At 48.6% G+C, this 17,507-nt stretch overlaps 2 protein-coding genes and 1 non-coding gene across 3 annotated transcripts in view; 1 reads left to right on the forward strand and 2 right to left on the reverse strand.

The window, feature by feature from the left end:
* The window catches only part of ZNF839 (zinc finger protein 839), a 16,450-nt gene extending 14,968 nt beyond the window's left edge, over positions 1-1,482 (reverse strand). The window contains exon 1 of the mRNA XM_007455656.1: positions 1,180-1,482. Coding sequence (XP_007455718.1) covers positions 1,180-1,482 — 303 coding nt within the window. The remainder of the gene's footprint in view (positions 1-1,179) is intronic.
* A 122-nt stretch (positions 1,483-1,604) lies between these two features.
* Positions 1,605-17,507, forward strand: part of MOK (MOK protein kinase) — a 66,593-nt gene continuing 50,690 nt past the window's right edge. The window contains exons 1-2 of the mRNA XM_007455657.1: positions 1,605-1,626; positions 16,861-17,076. Coding sequence (XP_007455719.1) covers positions 1,605-1,626; positions 16,861-17,076 — 238 coding nt within the window. The remainder of the gene's footprint in view (positions 1,627-16,860; positions 17,077-17,507) is intronic.
* On the reverse strand, positions 6,564-6,637 carry TRNAI-AAU (transfer RNA isoleucine (anticodon AAU)). Its single transcript has one exon. It is a non-coding gene; the product is annotated as a tRNA-Ile (tRNA).

Consider the following 17,507-nt stretch of genomic DNA (forward strand, 5'->3'; position numbering starts at 1 on the left):
AGGGCTTCCCTGGTGGCGCAGTGGTTGAGAGTCCGCCTGCCGATGCGGGGGACACAGGTTCGTGCCCCGGTACGGGAAAATCCCACACGCCGCAGAGCGGCTGGGCCCGTAAGCCATGGCCGCTAGGCCTGCGCGTCCGGAGCCTGTGCTCTTAACTGTAGAGGCCACAACAGTGAGAGGCCCGCGTACCGGGAAAAAAAAAAAAAACCGTAAGTGAAACCCCGTGAAGATCGCTGATTCTATTCTCTACCTATTTATTCTAGTGGAAGAAAAATCTATGGCAATTTTGGAGTGAGAAGCATTGTCCTTTACAAGCCCAGTGCTGAAAGGGGATGTGACTTTACACATAATGGGGAGGACCTCAGGCTTCAGGTGCTACACCGGACACTCCGGGCTCGGAAGACCTTGTTCTAGATCCAGCTTCCCTAGCAGCCAAGAGCTGTGTGACGGGAAAATAGCGCCGCTGAGAAAGGATGTTGGCTAGTATACAGAGTGCTTTCACGTGTCTCACTCATTAAGCAAATGTTGGGCACGTGCTGGGTCATTTGTAACTGGGGTTACAAACACAGGCACTGCCACAAGCCCTGCACCAAGTTACTGTAATGTACTTAATTCTGTCCCGAGTCTCGGCCGTGCCACCTGCAGCACCTTTCACATGGAAAATTCTCCTCTTAATGTCCTTCTAACCCATTCTGGTCTCCACTCTGGTGTCAGGCCTAAGGACTGCTCACTCTACAGCAGCCCCCGTGTCAGGCCCACAACATGCCTCACGGTCTTCAGGGCTGTGGTCGACGCTGCGCCTCGGGCAGGGCCCAGAACACCGTGAGTGCTCAAGGCGGAATGAACGGACGAAGGCCTGCGAGAGGAGCCAGGCGGCACGGAGGAGCCCTGAGCAGGGCTGGGTCCCAGGCAGGGGCCGCCATGGGCACAGGCTCCGAGAGCTCGGAGCGGGGGAGGAGCTGAAAACGCTGGGGCGGTGACAGGTGCGGGTGGCCTGCGGTCCCCACGGAGCTGAGTGTGGGGACGCCCTGAATTGTAACGCGGGCGGACAACGGTCTCTCGGGCTGGGCAGCTCTAAGGCCTAAGAGCGGAAGCGCGGGCGCGGGCTCCGGCCTGCCCGCCGCGAGACCTCGTCCCCCTCCGGGCCTGTTTCCCCGGAGGTCCCTCCCGGCGCCTCACCTGCGGCGGTAGCAGGCGCGGCGGGCGCGGGGGCTCGGCCCCGAGGCCCCGCTGCAGGGCGGCCTGCTGGGCCGCGTCCCGCAGCCGCCGCGCCGCGTCCTGCAGCACGAAGGGCGGCGGCGGCGGCGGCTTCGCGGGTGGCTGCGCCTTCGTCACCTGCTCCAGGACCCGCCGCAGCTGCTCGGGGCCCAGTGGGGCCACGCGCGCGGCGCTGCCTCTCTGGCCTGCAGGAGCCCGGCCGCTGCCGCCACCGCCGCCGCCATCCTCACTGCCGTCCTCAGCCTCAGGCTCCGCGTCCGCCATAACGGCCGACGCGGGGACTCGAACCCCTGTCGCCGAGCGCCGGCCGCTCAAATGTACGTCACCTGGGAAAGGGGGGGGGGCAGCTACGAGTGCCCCGCAGGCCAAGATACCTCGGAAGGCGAATGCACCTGACCGAGCAGATCGGTAGGCGGGGCCTGAGCCGGCCTGGCTCTGCCACCGCTTCACCAACAACAGGACCCGGCCGAATTTTCTTATGGCTTGTCGTGGACGTGTTTATCGTTCACATATCACCTCCTCCAGGAGCTGTCCGGGAACTCTCAGGCAAAGGTCCTCGAGGTTCCAGAGCCCCGGCCCTAACATCACCCTGGCCAAATGTTCTCAACGTCACGTGAAGAACCTGCCTGGACGTAGACTCCTAGGCCGCACCTCCAGACCTTCCGATTTAATATACCCAAGAGGTGGTTCAAAGTGTGAATTTTTTTAAATAAATTTATTTTATTTTATTTATTTATTTTTGACTGCATTGGGTCTTCTTTGCTGCACGCAGGCTTTCTCTAAGTTGTGGTGGTGGGGGGCTACTCTTCGTTGCTGTGCGCGGGCTTCTCATTGCGGTGGCTTCTCTTGTTGCAGAGCACGGGCTCTAGGCGCGCAGACTTCAGTAGTTGTGGCTCTTGGGCTCAGTAGTTGTGGCGCACGGGCTTAGTTGCTCCGCGGCATGTGGGATCTTCCCGGACCAAAGCTGGAACCCGTGTCCCCTGCCTTGGCAGGAGGATTCTTAACCACTGCACCACCAGGGAAGTCCCTCAAAGTGTGCATTTTTAACAAGTGTGCGCCCCAACCCCGAAATTGTTTCCATGCCGGCCCCCTCCTCCCTACCCACTCACCCAGACAGGGCGCACCTCGAGGTTGTAGTTTTACTCATTCAGTGTCCAGCGGTGCACGCTCAGGGAATGAATGATGGATGAATGTCAATGAATGAACCAATGAGCAAATGAACCGCCCCACCCCTCTTCACAGCTCAGTTCGCAGCTCTACCGCCCCCACTTCTTCGGCCCATCCTTTCCCAATCTCCCCTCCTTTTACTTTCCTGATTCCTCGTGTCTTGTAGCCGCTAGTGCGTGCACCTGTCTCAAGGGCGCAGTAGAGCCATTGGTCAACAAACACTAAGCGCTTGTTGGGTGAGTCATCATCGCTGCCCTCTGTATAGAGTCTAGGCTGGAAGAAGGAAGACAAAACCAGCATTTGCTGTATGATATAATGAATGCCATGATGCTCATGGTGGGGGCAGCTGGGGGCCAGGCTGGTGTCTGAGAAGTTTCCAGTGAACTTGCTGATCATTTTTCTCTCCACAGGACCACCATCGCATGGTCATCATAGTCAATACTCTTGCGTTCGCTATGCTCCCTGCAGTGTCTATCATTAGTAGCCTCACTAAGGATTGGCCAGAGGGGAGATTAGATTTGTGGAATTTGTTTCAATTTCTTTCTTTCTTTTTTTTTTTTTTCCTCAATATTTATGTGTTTGGCTGCGCCGGGTCTTAGTTGCGGCACTCAGGATTTAGGATCTTTGTTGCAGTGTGCAGGATCTTCCTTGTGGCATGCGGGATTTTTAAGTTGCAGCAAGTGGGATCTATTTCCCCGACCAGGGTTCGAACCGGGGGCCCCCTGCATTTGGAGCGCAGAGTCTTAGCCCCTGGACCACCAGGGAACTCCCTGTTTCAATTTCTTAATCCTTTTGTTTTCTTTCTTTCTGTCTTTCTCTTTTCTTTTCTTCCTTCCTTCCTTTCTTTCTTTCTTCTTTTTTTTTAAACTTTTGAAAGAAAGATCTTTTCATCCTTCCATCCTCAGATGTCAGAAAGATCCTCTCTGATCCCTAAGCCAAGAACTGCCCCTCATCTAGAACACAATATCCCATTTATCTTTTTGAGCCTGGCAGGGAGGAAAAACTTTTCCTCTATCCTCTCAGGTTCAGTCTCTGGGGGACTGTGAATTAAATTGACAAAAGACAGTTTAACAAGAAAAAAGACCATTTTTAATAATGTATTTTTATTCATGTACCTACAGGAATTCACAGAAAAATGTGACTCCAAGAGGCAGTCAGAATGTGGGGCTTATATAGTATTATCTTAACAGGGGAGGGGATGGGTGGAGAGGGCACTTACCGGACAACAAACAACTTAGGAAAGATAAATAGGCTCTTACCTAGAGTAGATGGGAGATAAGATAGTTTTATGACAATGCCTGTTTAGGTGTGATGCCAGCTTCTCCTCTCCAGTGATAAAAGTCAGTCTTGCCTGATTGTTCCTGGGGATTTATGACAATTGAATTCTTTTGAGTTCTTTTGGAAGGCTCTACTTTAGGCAGATGAGGCTTTTCAGGAACTCAAATGGCTTCTGCTCAAAATAATTTTTATGCCACAGAGGTGTATTCTGGACCCCTTCAAGCCCTTGTTTAGGAAAGTATGGGCTCTGAGGGCAGCAACCTCAGCTGGCTTCTCCTCTGCAAGGTCCCCGCATCTAACAAGGTGCCTGTAACACACATCCAAGGTGTGAAATGCAACCAGTGTACAGGTGTCTATTCTAGAGGTCAGCAGCCCTAGGTTCTCCTTCTAACTGTTCATAATAACAACGGTCCCATAGCTGGCATTTAGTGGGCACTTTTAGTACACACTGAGCACTTGCCAACGGCTTTAAGCCTGTGGTCTGTGGCTTTAAGCCTTGAGCCGTTACAGATTTAAGTCAGAGCTTAAGACCTATTTGAGAAAAGAATGAATGATTGCCCCCATGGCCCCGCGACAAGCTGAGAACAGTGCCCTCAGGGTCCAGTGGTTAGGACTCGGTGCTCTCACTGTCGGGCGGGCGGGGTTCAATCCCTGGTCTGAGAACTAAGACTGAGCAAGCTGCAGGGCTTGGGAAAAAGAAAAAAAAAGAATGAATGATCTAGTAGATGTTCTCACTGGAGATTTTTCAAGCATGGTTGTGAAATGGAGCAGGACTGTATGGTCTTTCCCCGCCATGTCCTCTGCCTGCCTTTTGTCTGTAGAAAAACTTTAGCCAAAGAATAAGAGTAACCAGAGAAGTGAGAAAATACAGAAGAAAGGAAAACAAACAGGACAAAACAATAATAGTTTAGTCAGAAAGCAAAGTCAAGGAGCTTTAGTTCCTCCTCAAGGGCTACACATAGTATTCTGAGCCGTATCCTGGGAGCTGTCTTGTAGGTACTGAAATCCCCACCAGGTGGAAGAAAGTAACTCCATGATGACCAGACCGTAGCCATGACATAAGCTGCCACAACTCCGAGAACTGGCCTCAAAGAAATGGGAACAAACCGACCCTGGAACTGAAGATTAACTGTACTGAAAACAATGAAGGTGACGCTGATCAGAGCACCGCAAGACAAATTTCAAGATGACTGTCAGAGCTGACTGTGCTGTTTCTGCATGTAGCCCCCTCCCTCTGTCTATAAAAGCTCTCGCCCACTGGCTGTCGGTGGGGAGTTGGCCTTTGGACAGGAGTCCGGCCTCACTCCCCGCCACCCCCCCTCCCCTCACTGTCGGCATCTGAAATAAAGCAAACTTTCCTTTCCACCAACCTTGCCTCTTTATTGCCTTTTGAGCAGCAAGCAGCCAGACCCCACTTTCGGTTACAGTTGGACCCTGATATAATATGGCATTCACTCTAAAAAGCTAGACTTTGTTAAACTAAAAATGCCTGACTTGGACTATGAGTGAGAAATTCATCCAGCTGCCCCTCTGGCTACACACTGCAGAACCAGGAGGAAGAAACGTGAAGTCTAAGAGCTCTCTGAAAAACAAAAAAGGAGCAAGAGGTTTCCAGATGCTTCTGTTACCCAAAAACTGGGTTCGCCTCTTGGTGGGTGTGGAGCCAAAAGACAACCAAGCCAAAAATTGAGAGAAGGAAAGATGTATTACTTGCAAAGAGTAAGGAGAACACCAGGGAGCTCTCCCAAAGCGGTGTCAATCCAAACAGCAAAATTGCGGAAGGGGCTTGGGTGGTATATGTATATTCATGAAGGGGCTTGAGCAGAGGAGAATTCAGCCTAGAATTGGGGCAGAGTTGTTGATTGAAATCACAAGGGTCAGAAAAGGTCAACATCATGAAACTTTAGGTTCCAGTAGATCTGGTGAAGAAAGTTTAAATTCTGCAAAACAGCTCAAGAAAGTGCTTCCGGCTAATCTTTACCACTGAAACAGAACTGGGAGTCTTTACAACTGATTTATTACCTTTGGTATTGTTACTTCTCTAGCCTAATAACAGTTTGTTCTTTCGTTCCCTTAATCCCTTAAGATCGTTGTTACTGAGACCTGTTCAAGGGCAAGCATTGTGGCCAGGCTTAGATCACAAAGTGACTTAGGCCTGAAAGAGCTTCTCTCATGTCAAGAAAGCCATGACTGGTTCTCTTTCTCCCGCATGCTGCCCAATCTGCTTACACTTCCATAGCCAGAAGGGCCTCACTAAATGGTCAGTGTCTCCATGTGGGTTGGAATTTGTGTCTCTCATTTACTGCTCCCTGCCTAGACTAGGGTGCCGGGCATGCAGTACGCTCTCCATTAACATGTGTGGAATGGTGCTCTCTTTGGCAGTACATATACTAAAATAGGAAGGATACAGAGAAGATTAGCATGGCCCTCGCGCAAGGATGATACTCAAATTCTTGAAGCGTTCCATATTCGAAAAAAACAACAGCAAAAAAAAAAAAAAAAAAAGATGTGTGGAATGAATAAATTCCAACCCTGGATTTTCAATTTTAAGAACTCCAGAAAACTGAGGTCTCCCCGCCGAGGGCCCTCAGAAGCTCTGCATTAGGCAGCAACCGGCGGTGGCAACTGAGAGCATCCTAAAAAAAGACCCAAAGTGGGCTGCAGGCTTGCAACGCGCGGGGACTTGGGGTAACCAGTCATAGCCCGAACCCGCGCGGGATCCTGCCCTCCCTCCCCACCCGGCAGCCAGCCCCAACTTCCGGGCCGAGTCCAGAATGATTCCGCGACTCCCTCCTGTTTGCACGCGGCTCACAGCACTCAAAAGGCATATTTTTCAAAGCCAGTTACAGTTGTAAAACAAACCCATAACGTGGGGGAGGGAAAAAGGAAACTGGTACCTATGGCCCGTACGGGGATCGAACCCGCGACCTTGGCGTTATTAGCACCACGCTCTAACCAACTGAGCTAACCGGCCACTGCGCGCAGCAGCGCTGCCGGCACACCTATGAGATTTCTCCGCCTGCTCCGGGCCGTGAGCTGGCCAAACGCCTCTAGGCGGAGTCAGCCGCGCTGACTCCCAGTCGGCTCCCGCGGAGGGCTGTTGTCATCCCCATTGGCCAGATGAAACAACTGAGACCCGGGGCCTTTAAGGAGAAGGGAAGTGACTTCTTACAGCGAATCGGAGGCTTTCGCAGGGGAAATGCAAGCTGCTCTTAAAACTTAACTCGGGAGCAGGATTTTCCAATATTGCAACTCAGTGCAATTTTTATTCATCTCTGAGAATCCTTGCAGCATGGAAACTTCGTGTATCAAGAGCATTTGGCGAGGCTAAATACAGCTTGGAAAATGCAGAAAACCAGATAAAAGACAAAAGAACCACCGAATTCCCCACCGCCCCGAAACAACGGCTACTGGAGACTTGGCATCCTTCTGGCCAATCTTTTTTCACTGTACAGTGTATTTAAAAAAAAAAAAAATATATATATATATATATATATATATATATATATGTATGATTCAATTCAACCTTGTTAAAAAGAATATAATTTTTTTCTTGCGGTACGCGGGCCTCTCACTGTCGTGGACTCTCCCGTTGTGGAGCACAGGCTCCGGGCGCGTAGGGTCAGCGACCATGACTCACGGGCCCAGCCGCTCCGTATTATATGGTATCTTCCCGGCCCGGGACACGAACCCGTGTTCCCTATATCTGCAAGCGGACTCTCAACCACTGCACCACCAGGAAAACCCTGACAATATAATTTTTATGTTGCTTTTTGTACTTAATATTCTATTATAAGCATCTCATTCAGTAATTGAAAATGTCATTTTAAATGGTTCCTCAGTGTTTCTTCAAGTAGGTAAGGCACAGTTCTTTCTTCCCCCTCCTTCTGGAATGTCTGGAAATTGTTGTCATTTTGCCCTCTCTTGCTATATAGCACATGAATAAATCATAAAATAGGGGCAGAATGGGCAATATGACAGCCACTGCAAAGGGATAGGGTCTGTATGCAAAAAAAAAGGAGAAAAAATGCTGGAAAGACAAAACTCAAAGATGTCCATTCCCCGACCTGTATGTCCCAGGGGTCTCTTGGTCTCTGAGAGGCCCTAGCCGCCTGTGCTGCTGGGGCAGATGCTCCAGGAGTACAGGAGAGAAACACCAGCTTTTCACACTGTCCACGGCTCTGGTCTGATTACTCCAAAAAACTGTAACCATCTCCCACGGCAGATGTCTCATCAAGGTTCCCTGTTGCGAGCAGCAGAAGCCGACTCTAGCTAATCTTAACAGAAGAGATTTAACTGAAAAGATGTGAAATAGCTCACCCCACCACCAGGAAGGCTGGAGAACCAAGTGCAGACAAAGAGCCACTCGGTCAAAACATACTCATTCACCCTGGCAATGCCCTAACCCCAGGGAATCAGCTGTGAGCAAAACAGGCCGAATCCTGTCCTCACGGAGCTCAGTTCAGCAAAGACAGGTGTTAGAGTGAGTGGAGAGGTTTAAGTGCTGTGCTGTAAGTAAACTGTGCTGGTGGTGGAGGGTTGAGCAGGTTCCTGGAGACTGGGACACTTGACTAGGACAGATAAATGTAGGCCAAGGCAGTAGAGTGAGCTGCCCATGACGGAAGCCATCCTGTCCATTTTGTTTACAGCTGAATGCCCAGAGCCTAGCACTCTGTCTGCAATAATATGTGTTTAATAAATAGGAATCAGATTGTTACCGAACCAAACTTGGGTCCCCTCGCCCGTTCACTGTAAAGCCCATCTACTGACCCCCAGTTGTGGTGAAGGAAAGCACAGCGTTTATTGTAGGGCACCAAGCAAGAAATTCAGGAGTGTGAATGCTCAAAATACCCCAACTCCCCGATGGGTTTCAGCAAAGCATTTTTAAAGGCCAGGTGAGGGAGTGGCGTCCCAGGGTACATGATCAGCTTGTGCACAATTCTCTGATTGGTTGATGGTGGTAACAGGATGGTGTCACAGGGCTTAACATTATCAATCCTTAGGCACCAGTAGGTCTGGGGGCTTCATGCTCATGGTCATCAAGTAGTTAATTTCTTCCATTTGGTGGTGGTTTTTAGCATCTGTAAAACAACTCAGGAAATGTGCATCAGATACTATTATCTAGGTACTTCCGAGAGGAGCTGGAGCAGAAGATATGGGGGAGGGGTCTGTTCCGGGAAGGCCCCATAGGGTTGTGCTCAGTTACAAAATGGATGAAATAGCTAATTCCAAAATTATCTTACACTTTAAAGCAAGGTCAGATAGGGACTTCCCCTGGCGGTCCAGTGGTTAAGACTTCACCTTCCAGTGCAGTGGGTGCAGGTTCAGGGAGCTAAGATCCCACATGCCTTGGGGCCAAAAAGCAAAACATAAAACAAAAACAATATTGTAACAAATTCAATAAAGACTTTTAAAATGGTCCACATCAAAAACAACAACAAAAAAGCAAGTCAGATAAAGTTATTTTATTCTGTTCACACCTTCCCCTTCTGGCCCAGCCCCGATAGGGTTGCCAGATTTAGCAGCTAATTTAACAGAGTAAGTATGTCCCATGCAATATTTGGGACATGCTTCTTAGTTGTTGATTAGGAATTCATCTTCAATTGGGCATCCTGTACCGTATCTGGCCATCCTGCAGCCACAGTAACAGCCGTTTGAAAGTCCCCACCTAACCAGCTCCTTTCCCCCACTCCCTCTGCCACCATCACCCTCCTTCCTGGTGTTCCAGCCACGTGTCCTGAGTAGGCGGGGCGCTCCGGGCCAAGCCTATATTCCAAGGCCAAGACCCGAGGTTGGGGAGACGCAGTGACTGAATATAGACGGCAGGGGGCACCCTAGATCTACGTAGTCAGCTCCGCACCCGGGCTCCCGGGCTCCTCGGAGCCCGGTGCTGACGGAGGGCTGGGCCTTTACCCACCGCTATTCTCCAAAAGTCTCTGAAGTTGTCCGGCTATTCTCACTCCAACTTACAGGACTTCCAAGACAAACAAGCCCTAATTTTCATTCTTTGAGTTAGGAAAATGCAAACATACATGATCAGAATTAAACCGTATTATTACTCGGGTTTTTAAATGTCCGAGGGGGGGTCTTTGGCTCATGCCGCTACCTTGGATTTTAAATAGTCATTTGCTTTAAATTCAACTTATAAAACTTGTCATTCTGCTTATAAGTTGGATCCTTTGGTATGAAAATAAAGGCACACTGTAGTTGTTTCCTAGAGCTACCATAGTAAAATACCACGAACTGGGTGACTCAAACAATAGAATTATTCTCTCACAGTTTTGGAGGCCAGAAGTCCAAGATCAAGGTGTCCTTGAGGTTGGTTCCTTCTGAAGGTTCTGAGGAAGAATCTGGTCCATGCCCCTTCCCCCGCTTCTGGTGATTTGCTGGCAATCTTTGATGTCCCTCCGCTTGCAGAAGCATCAGTCTGATCTCTGCCTCCATTCATGGATCCCAACTTCCTAGAACAGTGCCAGGCACGTAGGACGTGTTCAATAAGTATTTGTTGAATGAATGTTAAATTCATTGTGCTGAGCATCCCACGGGACTTTTCAAGTTGGAAACATGTCCTTTCATCCTGGCAACATTTCTGATGAAGAATGTTCCTGAAGGAGATTTGACCATCTCCTTCACTTCATATGCTCTCTTTTCTTTTTTGGAACACCATTCTTCAGAGGTCAGACCTTCTGAGTTGATTCTCTACTCTCTTTTGTCTGTCTCCTGGACAATTTCCTTGAATTTTTTTCCAACCTTCTTTTTACATTTTTATTTTGACTCAGGGCCCTCGTACACACGGACAGGGAGAGAGCAAAACACTTTCAGTATTGAAGCTGACTTCTTGCCAGTTGATTCTGGAAAAAAAGGAAAGAAAGGCGGGAAAGAGAAATGAGATGCTTCATTGTACAATATGTACTATGTCAATACAAAAGAAAAATAGACAAAAAATAGAAGGGTTTTTCAGATGTTGCTTCTAATTTGCTACAACAAATCAGTTGGTTCCAGGGACTTTAAAAAATGCACTTCTGGGACTTCCCTGATGGCACAGTGGTTAGGAACCCACCTGCCAATGCAGGGGACACCAGTTCAATCCCTGGTTTGGGAAGATCCCACACCCTGTGGAGCAACTAAGCCCGTGCGCCACAACTACTGAACCAGCATGCTGCAACTACTGAAGCCCGCACGCCTAGAGCCCGTGCCCCACAATAAGAGAAGCCACTGCAATGAGAAGCCCGTGCACCACAACGAAGAGTAGCCCCTGCTCACCTCAACTAGAGAAAGCCCTCGTGCAGCAATGGCCAACGCAGCCAAAAAAGAAAAGGATAAATAAAATTAATTAATTTAAAAAATTACTTCCTTAGAGTATGTACAGTCTGTACAGTCATTGCAAAACTTTTACAAAGTTCTCTTTTAGACACAAGAGAAAGCTATAGAGGCACAGGGAGCTGGAAGCTGCAGACTCGGGTCAGAGCCCTGGGTGGCCACCAGCAAGTGGGTGAGCTTGGCAAAGCCCTTCCCCTCTCTGGGTCCCCAACAACAGGCCACATGGCTTCTGCACCCTGTCAGTCTGCCTGTTTCATTCTTCCCTATCAAAGTTGTTTGTTTTTTTTTCAATGATTAAGGTTTGTCCTAGATGCTCAATAATCAGTGAAAATCGCCTTGCCCCTGTCATAGAGGAATGACAGAGCAGGTGACAGCTGATGATGTTTCTTGATGAGTCAAAAACATCTATTGAACATTTGCTCTGTGCCAGGCCTGTGTTAGACTTGCTGTCGAATCCGGCCTCTGTACACCAATAACAAATTGAATCTCGGAGACAGAGTTTGGGGTGAAGAAGAAAAGAAGAGCTTTGTTGCTTTGCCAGGCAAAGGGGGCCACAGCGGGCTCCTGCCCTCAAAACTGTGTCCCAGCCTGGAGAGGGTAGTTTTCTAGTAGTGGTTCACAGAGGGCATGATCAGCTAGTGGACAATCTTTTGATTGGTTGCTGGTGAGGTAAGTGGGTGTCGGCATCATCAACCTTCCAACTGGTCTGAGGTCTCCGTGCTTGCGGGCAGACAGTTAAATTCTCCCACCTGGTGGGGGCTTTCAGTATCTGCAAAACGGCTCAAGATATTGTTATGTGTGCCCCTTGAGGGGGAACCAGGACTCCCCCCCAAGGCTGCACTATTGTTTCTTTTTTTAAAATTTATTTCTTATTGAAGTATAGTTGAATTACAATGTTGTGTTAATTTCTACTGCACAGCAAAGCGACTCAGTTATACACATATACACATTATTTTTCATATTCTTTTCCATTATGGCTTATCACAGGATATTGAATATAGTACCCTGTGCTGTACAGTAGGACCTTGTTTTTTTTGGTGGTGGTGTTGTTTTTGCGGCACGCAGGCCTCTTACTGTTGTGGCCTCTCCCGTTGCGGAGCACAGGCTCCGGACGCGCAGGCTCAGCGGCCATGGCTCACGGGCCCAGACGCTCCGCGGCACGTGGGATCTTCTCGGACCGGGGCACGAACCCGTGTTCCCTGCATCGGCAGGCGGACTCTCAACCACTGCACCACCAGGGAAGCCCCAGTAGGGGGCCCTTGTTTATCCATCATATATGTACCGGTTTGCATCTGCTAGTCCCAAACTCCCAGACCACCCCGCACCATCTGCCCCTTGGCTTGACTGTTCCTCCCTTGTCTCCGAGTCCCCTCCCTTCCTGATTAGCAGCTGTTTGAACCTCTCCTTTGTAATTCAGGGAAGGTCGTGGAGGCTGAAAAAGCGTATTTCCTGCAAACAAGAAATGGGGTACACAGAAAGACTTTAGTGCCCTGGAGCCCCACAGGGTCCTAGTCAGTTTCAGACTCTGGGCAAAAATCAAACAGTATTGTATAGTGCACCACGGACATCGGACATCGTATTTAATCTTCACCACCACTGTTTGGAGACTGTATTTTTATCCTCATTGTACATGAAATGAGGAAACAGTGGTCCTGTAACTTGGCTGGGGTCACCCAGTGCGATCCTCACTCCCCTAGCATTTTAAGAACTTTTTTTTCTTTGGCTGCACCCTGCAGCATGCAGAACTTCCCTGCCCAGGGATAGAACCTGTGCCCCAGCAGTGGAAGGGCTGAGCCTTAACCATTGTACCACCAGGAAAGTCCACATTTTAAGAACTTTTCTATTCTCCTTCTAGGAAAACTTTTCTTGCATTAAAAAAAAAAAAATCTATTGTTCCATGTGCCTTTTTGTAAGAAAAGTGCATAGACGTCTCTCTAGCCTGACATTGGGCCTCTTTTGCATCCACACTAGACCACAGTCTCATTCATAGTGTTGGTTAACCACGATTCTTCATGTTAATTTGAATGTCTAATGTTCTTCTTGCTCTTATTTCATATTCCTGCTCATGCTTAGTTTCCTCTGAGATACATTTATTATCATTATTACTATTATTTTGGCTGTGTGGCGTGGCCTGGGGGATCTCAGTTACCCGACCAGGGATTGAACCCAGGCCTCATCAGTGAAAGCCCAGAATCCTAACCAGTAGGCCACCAGGGAACCCCCTATTATTTTCTAAAATGAATCTAATTTGTAATATCTGTAGGTAGATTTGCATTTTACCCACCTTACCAAGATTAACATGTTTGAAATTTCTGTCCTTACTAATTTTTCTTTCTAACTTCTGCCCATTTCCTGGTTTGAACGTAATTAAGATGCTCAGCAGAAACAGATTGTCTGCTAAACATAGCCTAATGGCTGAATCTCTTGACATTGGAAATTAGGGAAAAGCTAATGCTAGGATACAGGATGAACTGTCTGAGGAACAGTTTTAGAATGAGTCAAAAGTGCAAGTGGCTATAATTAGGTAGTGTTCAGGCAGAGTTTTAAAAGCAGAGCTCCTAGGATGCAGGCTGGCTCCATTTCACAAGCATCTTTTGAGCACGTAATATATGCCTGGCTGCTGGCACTGTGTGCGCTGCGCGGGCAAGGGGCTCAGGGCAGGGCCCTCCCTGGAGGAGCTCACAGCCTGTTATTTCCCATCTGCCACTTCTTCTCTTGTCATTTAGGGCATTAGTGGTCTAAGGAAGCAGGTTAACCAGGCCACACAGCTGAAACCCGAGAAGGCTGACCCCTCTGTCTATAAACTATAGGGAGAGACCTTCTATAGCAATTGCTTTTCAAAGTAGCATTTCCTAGTCTATTTAGAATTAAAGAAAGAATAAGGCTGGGAATTCCTTGGTGGTCCAGGGATTAGGACTCAGCGCTTTCACTGCCATGGCCCAGGTTCAATCCCTGGTCGAGGAACTAAGATCCCGCAAGCCACTCAGTGCGGCAAAAAAAAAAAAAGTGCAGCAGCAGCATCACCTGGGATTCTGTTAGAGATGGGAAATTTCAACCCCCACCCCAGAATGACAGACTCAGAAGCTTTGGGTGTGGGGCCCTGCAGAATCCAGAGTCACCTGAAGCAGGTGATTTCGGTGAAGGCTAAAGATTGAAAACCACTGCTCTGGGCAAAATCTCGCACCAATTCCCTTTTTGTCTTCCTGCTAAGGTCCCTGTTTGTATCCTTTGATCTTCCATTCCGGAGGCCCTTCCATGCTTCCTCTCCCAGGGCCTCCAGGTACGAAGTGCAGGTTGTGGACCAGGGTGCAGGCTGCGTGGCCCTTGAGGGCTGAAGTCCACTAGCCCCTGCTCACCTGGGGAGGCACACCAACGCTGCGCCTACTTACAGGGGGCGCCTTGCTCTAACGCCTCCTCAGGATCAGGACCCACCTGGTCTTCTTTAGGATTTCACTACTACTTGTCCACAGTGAAGGTGAACAGAAAATGCACATTGGAATCGATGAGGCAGGGGCTCAGCTGCTAACTGCATTCGCCTGTTTAACAGGTATTCAATGAATATCCAGAAACTGGCTCTGCCTCCAGAAGAGATGAAAGACAGGTGGGTGGGCTGCCCAAGGAGCTTAGAACCTACCTGGGTGGCAGAAAAGAACATGAAAGAGACAGTGAGAGAAAGATAAATGTGACTTAAAGACAAGTCCCCACATAAGGGGAAAGACCACAAGGAGGTAAGAAGAGAGAAATCAAATTGCAGGGATTTGGAGAGATTAGATGTGGCTTTTCAGAGCCAACAAAGACAGTACCATCAACAATAATAATACCAGCAATAACCACCTTTTGTTTTTTTCAATTTACTTGATAAAATTCACATAACATACCATTCTAACTATTTGATATGTACAATTCAGCAGCTTTTAGTAGACTTACAAAGTTGTGCAACTATCACCACTATCTAATTCCAGAACATTGTCAACACCACAAAAAGGAACCCCGTACCTGTTAGCATTCACACCCATTCCCCCAGCCCCTGGCAGCCATTAATCTACTTTCTGTCTCTATGGATTTGTCTAGTCTGGGAATATCCTGTAAATGAAATCATACAATAGGGTGGCCTTTAGTGTCTGGTTTCTTTCACTTAGCATTATGTTTTTGAGACTGATTAATGGGTTTAGGGTTTCATTTTGGGGTGATGAAAGTGTTTTGGAGCTAGATAAAGGTGATGGTTCCACAACATTGTGGATGTACTAAATGTCACACTTTAAAATGTTTGATTCTACATTATGTGAATTTTGACTCACATTTTTAAAAATTATTTATTTATTTATTTTTGGCTGTGTTGGGTCTTCGTTGTTGCACGTAGGCGTTCTCTAGTTGCGGCGAGTGGGGGCTACTCTTTGTTGCGGTGCATGGGCTTCTCATTCTGGTGGCTTCTCTTGTTGCGGAGCACGGGCCCTAGGCACGTGAGCTTCAGTAGTTGTGGCACACGGGCTCAGTAGTTGTGGCTTGCTGGCTCCAGAGCACAAGCTCAGTAGTTGTGGAGCACGGCTTAGTTGCTCCACAGCATGTGGGATCTTCCCAGACCAGGGATTGAACCCGTGTGCCCTGCATTGGCGGGCAGATTCTTATCCACTGCGCCACCAGGGAAGCTCTTGACTCACAAGAAGTTAAAAAAAAAAAAAAAAAATCAATGTAGATATGCATTGACTCAGCAGCTCCACTTTAGGAATTTCTCCTATGGGTACACATAAACGTATAGGAAATGATGCATATTCAGGGCTGGTCACTGCAGCAGTGTTTGAAAGATCAGGCTATTAGAAACAACCTAGGGCTTCCCTGGTGGCGCAGTGGTTAAGAATCTGCCTGCCAATGCAGGGGATACGGGTTTGACCCCTGGTCAGGGAGGATCCCACATGCCACAGAGCAGCTAAGCCAGCGAGCCACAACTACTGAGCCTGGAGAACCAGAGAAGCCACTGCAATGAGAAGCCCGTACACCACAAGGAAGAGTAGCCCCCATTCTCCGCAACTAGAGAAAGCCCGCGCGCAGCAACAAAGACCCAACACAGCCAAAGATAAATAAAATTTAAATTAATAAATTTAAAAAAAGAAGTAATCTAGATGACCATCAGTAGGGGACAAGTTAAATAAGGGATGGTACAACCATGAACTAGTATAGCCATTAAATAAAATAATAAAGCTCTTTGGGTACTGGTAGGGGAAAATCTCCAAGTTAAAGCGTCAAGTGAAAAATACAAAACAGAGCAGAGTCTATACTATGCTACCATTGGTGTAAGAAAAAGGGAATAAAAGAATAAAAGATCTCATATAACATGAGATCTTTGGGGAGATCTACCCTATGGGGAGAGGAACTTCGGACAGAGGGGTGGGAGGGAGGATTTCCACTTTGTTGGCTCTGTTTTTGTTATTTTTGAATCTTGAATCATGTGAATGTATTATCTATTTTATATTAATATATTAAGGTTAGTGGATGTTCAGTAGTAAGATGAGAACAATAGCTGCAAAGAACAGGTATCAACTGACAATTATTTAGTGTGTCCCAGCCCAGTTAAAGCTCAAGGCTGCTGTCCGGGCATTAGGTCCCAAATCGCTAAATTCTCAGGACCGCTGGGGTGAGCGATCCCGGGGAAGGCAGTCTACACAATAATTTAGGCAGGGAACTGCCGGAAGCTGCCGGGGATTGCTTAGCAACTAGAGTGAGGAGGCGGGCCGCAGTGCGCACGCGTACACGTAGGGCTGGCGGGCGCGGACAGGGCGTTTTGCGCACGCGCGGGCTAACGGCCTCGAGGAGGTCAGGGCCAGACGGTTGCTAGGGAGACAGGAATATAACATGGCGGCCGGATCCTAACGCTCCATCTAGGGACCACCGCGGAGGTCCTAGTTCGGGGCCCTGCCTCAAAGGAGTGGAAGCCAGGGGCCACCCTTTCTGTCCCTTTCTTCTCCTTCCACTCTCGGCAAGGGGTTGTCGCCGGCTTCCGCATCCATGATGAAGAGTTGAGTGGGGCTGGGGAGGGGCGGGACGAGAGGGAGAGTGGCGGCGGGACGGGGGCCGGCTTCCGCAGCCGCTCAGAGGGCGGTGGGAGGCACCGAGGGTGGGGACCCCAAACCTCCCTGGGCTGTTCGAAACCCCAGCCTGCTGGGGTAGCCCGAGGGGTTCGGGGCTGCTCTGGGGGCCGTGAGGGGTCCCACAGCGCCGACCCGAGTCCAGATGAGACTTATTTTGATGCGAGGTTATGTTAGAGTTTGGGGAGCTGACTGAAAAAAAATTTTTTTTTAAATTTTTTAAAAGACTGGATTGAACCCGAGATTCTTTTCTTGAACATTCGGCAGTAATGTAGTGAGCGGTTACTGTGTGGCTTCCTGCCTTTTATTGACATAGGTTTAGTGGACAATTGAGAGGAAAGCTGGGCTGTGTATTTTCTTTTATTATTATTTTTGGGTCAAGCAGTAGTGTTTTTATCGGAACTTCCTTATAGAAATTTTGAAACAACTCTTTAGTGAAAGAGT

The sequence above is a fragment of the Lipotes vexillifer genome, unplaced genomic scaffold (assembly GCF_000442215.2).
Source record: "Lipotes vexillifer unplaced genomic scaffold, Lipotes_vexillifer_v1.1 scaffold584, whole genome shotgun sequence".
In the NCBI taxonomy this organism is placed as follows: domain Eukaryota; kingdom Metazoa; phylum Chordata; class Mammalia; order Artiodactyla; family Lipotidae; genus Lipotes; species Lipotes vexillifer.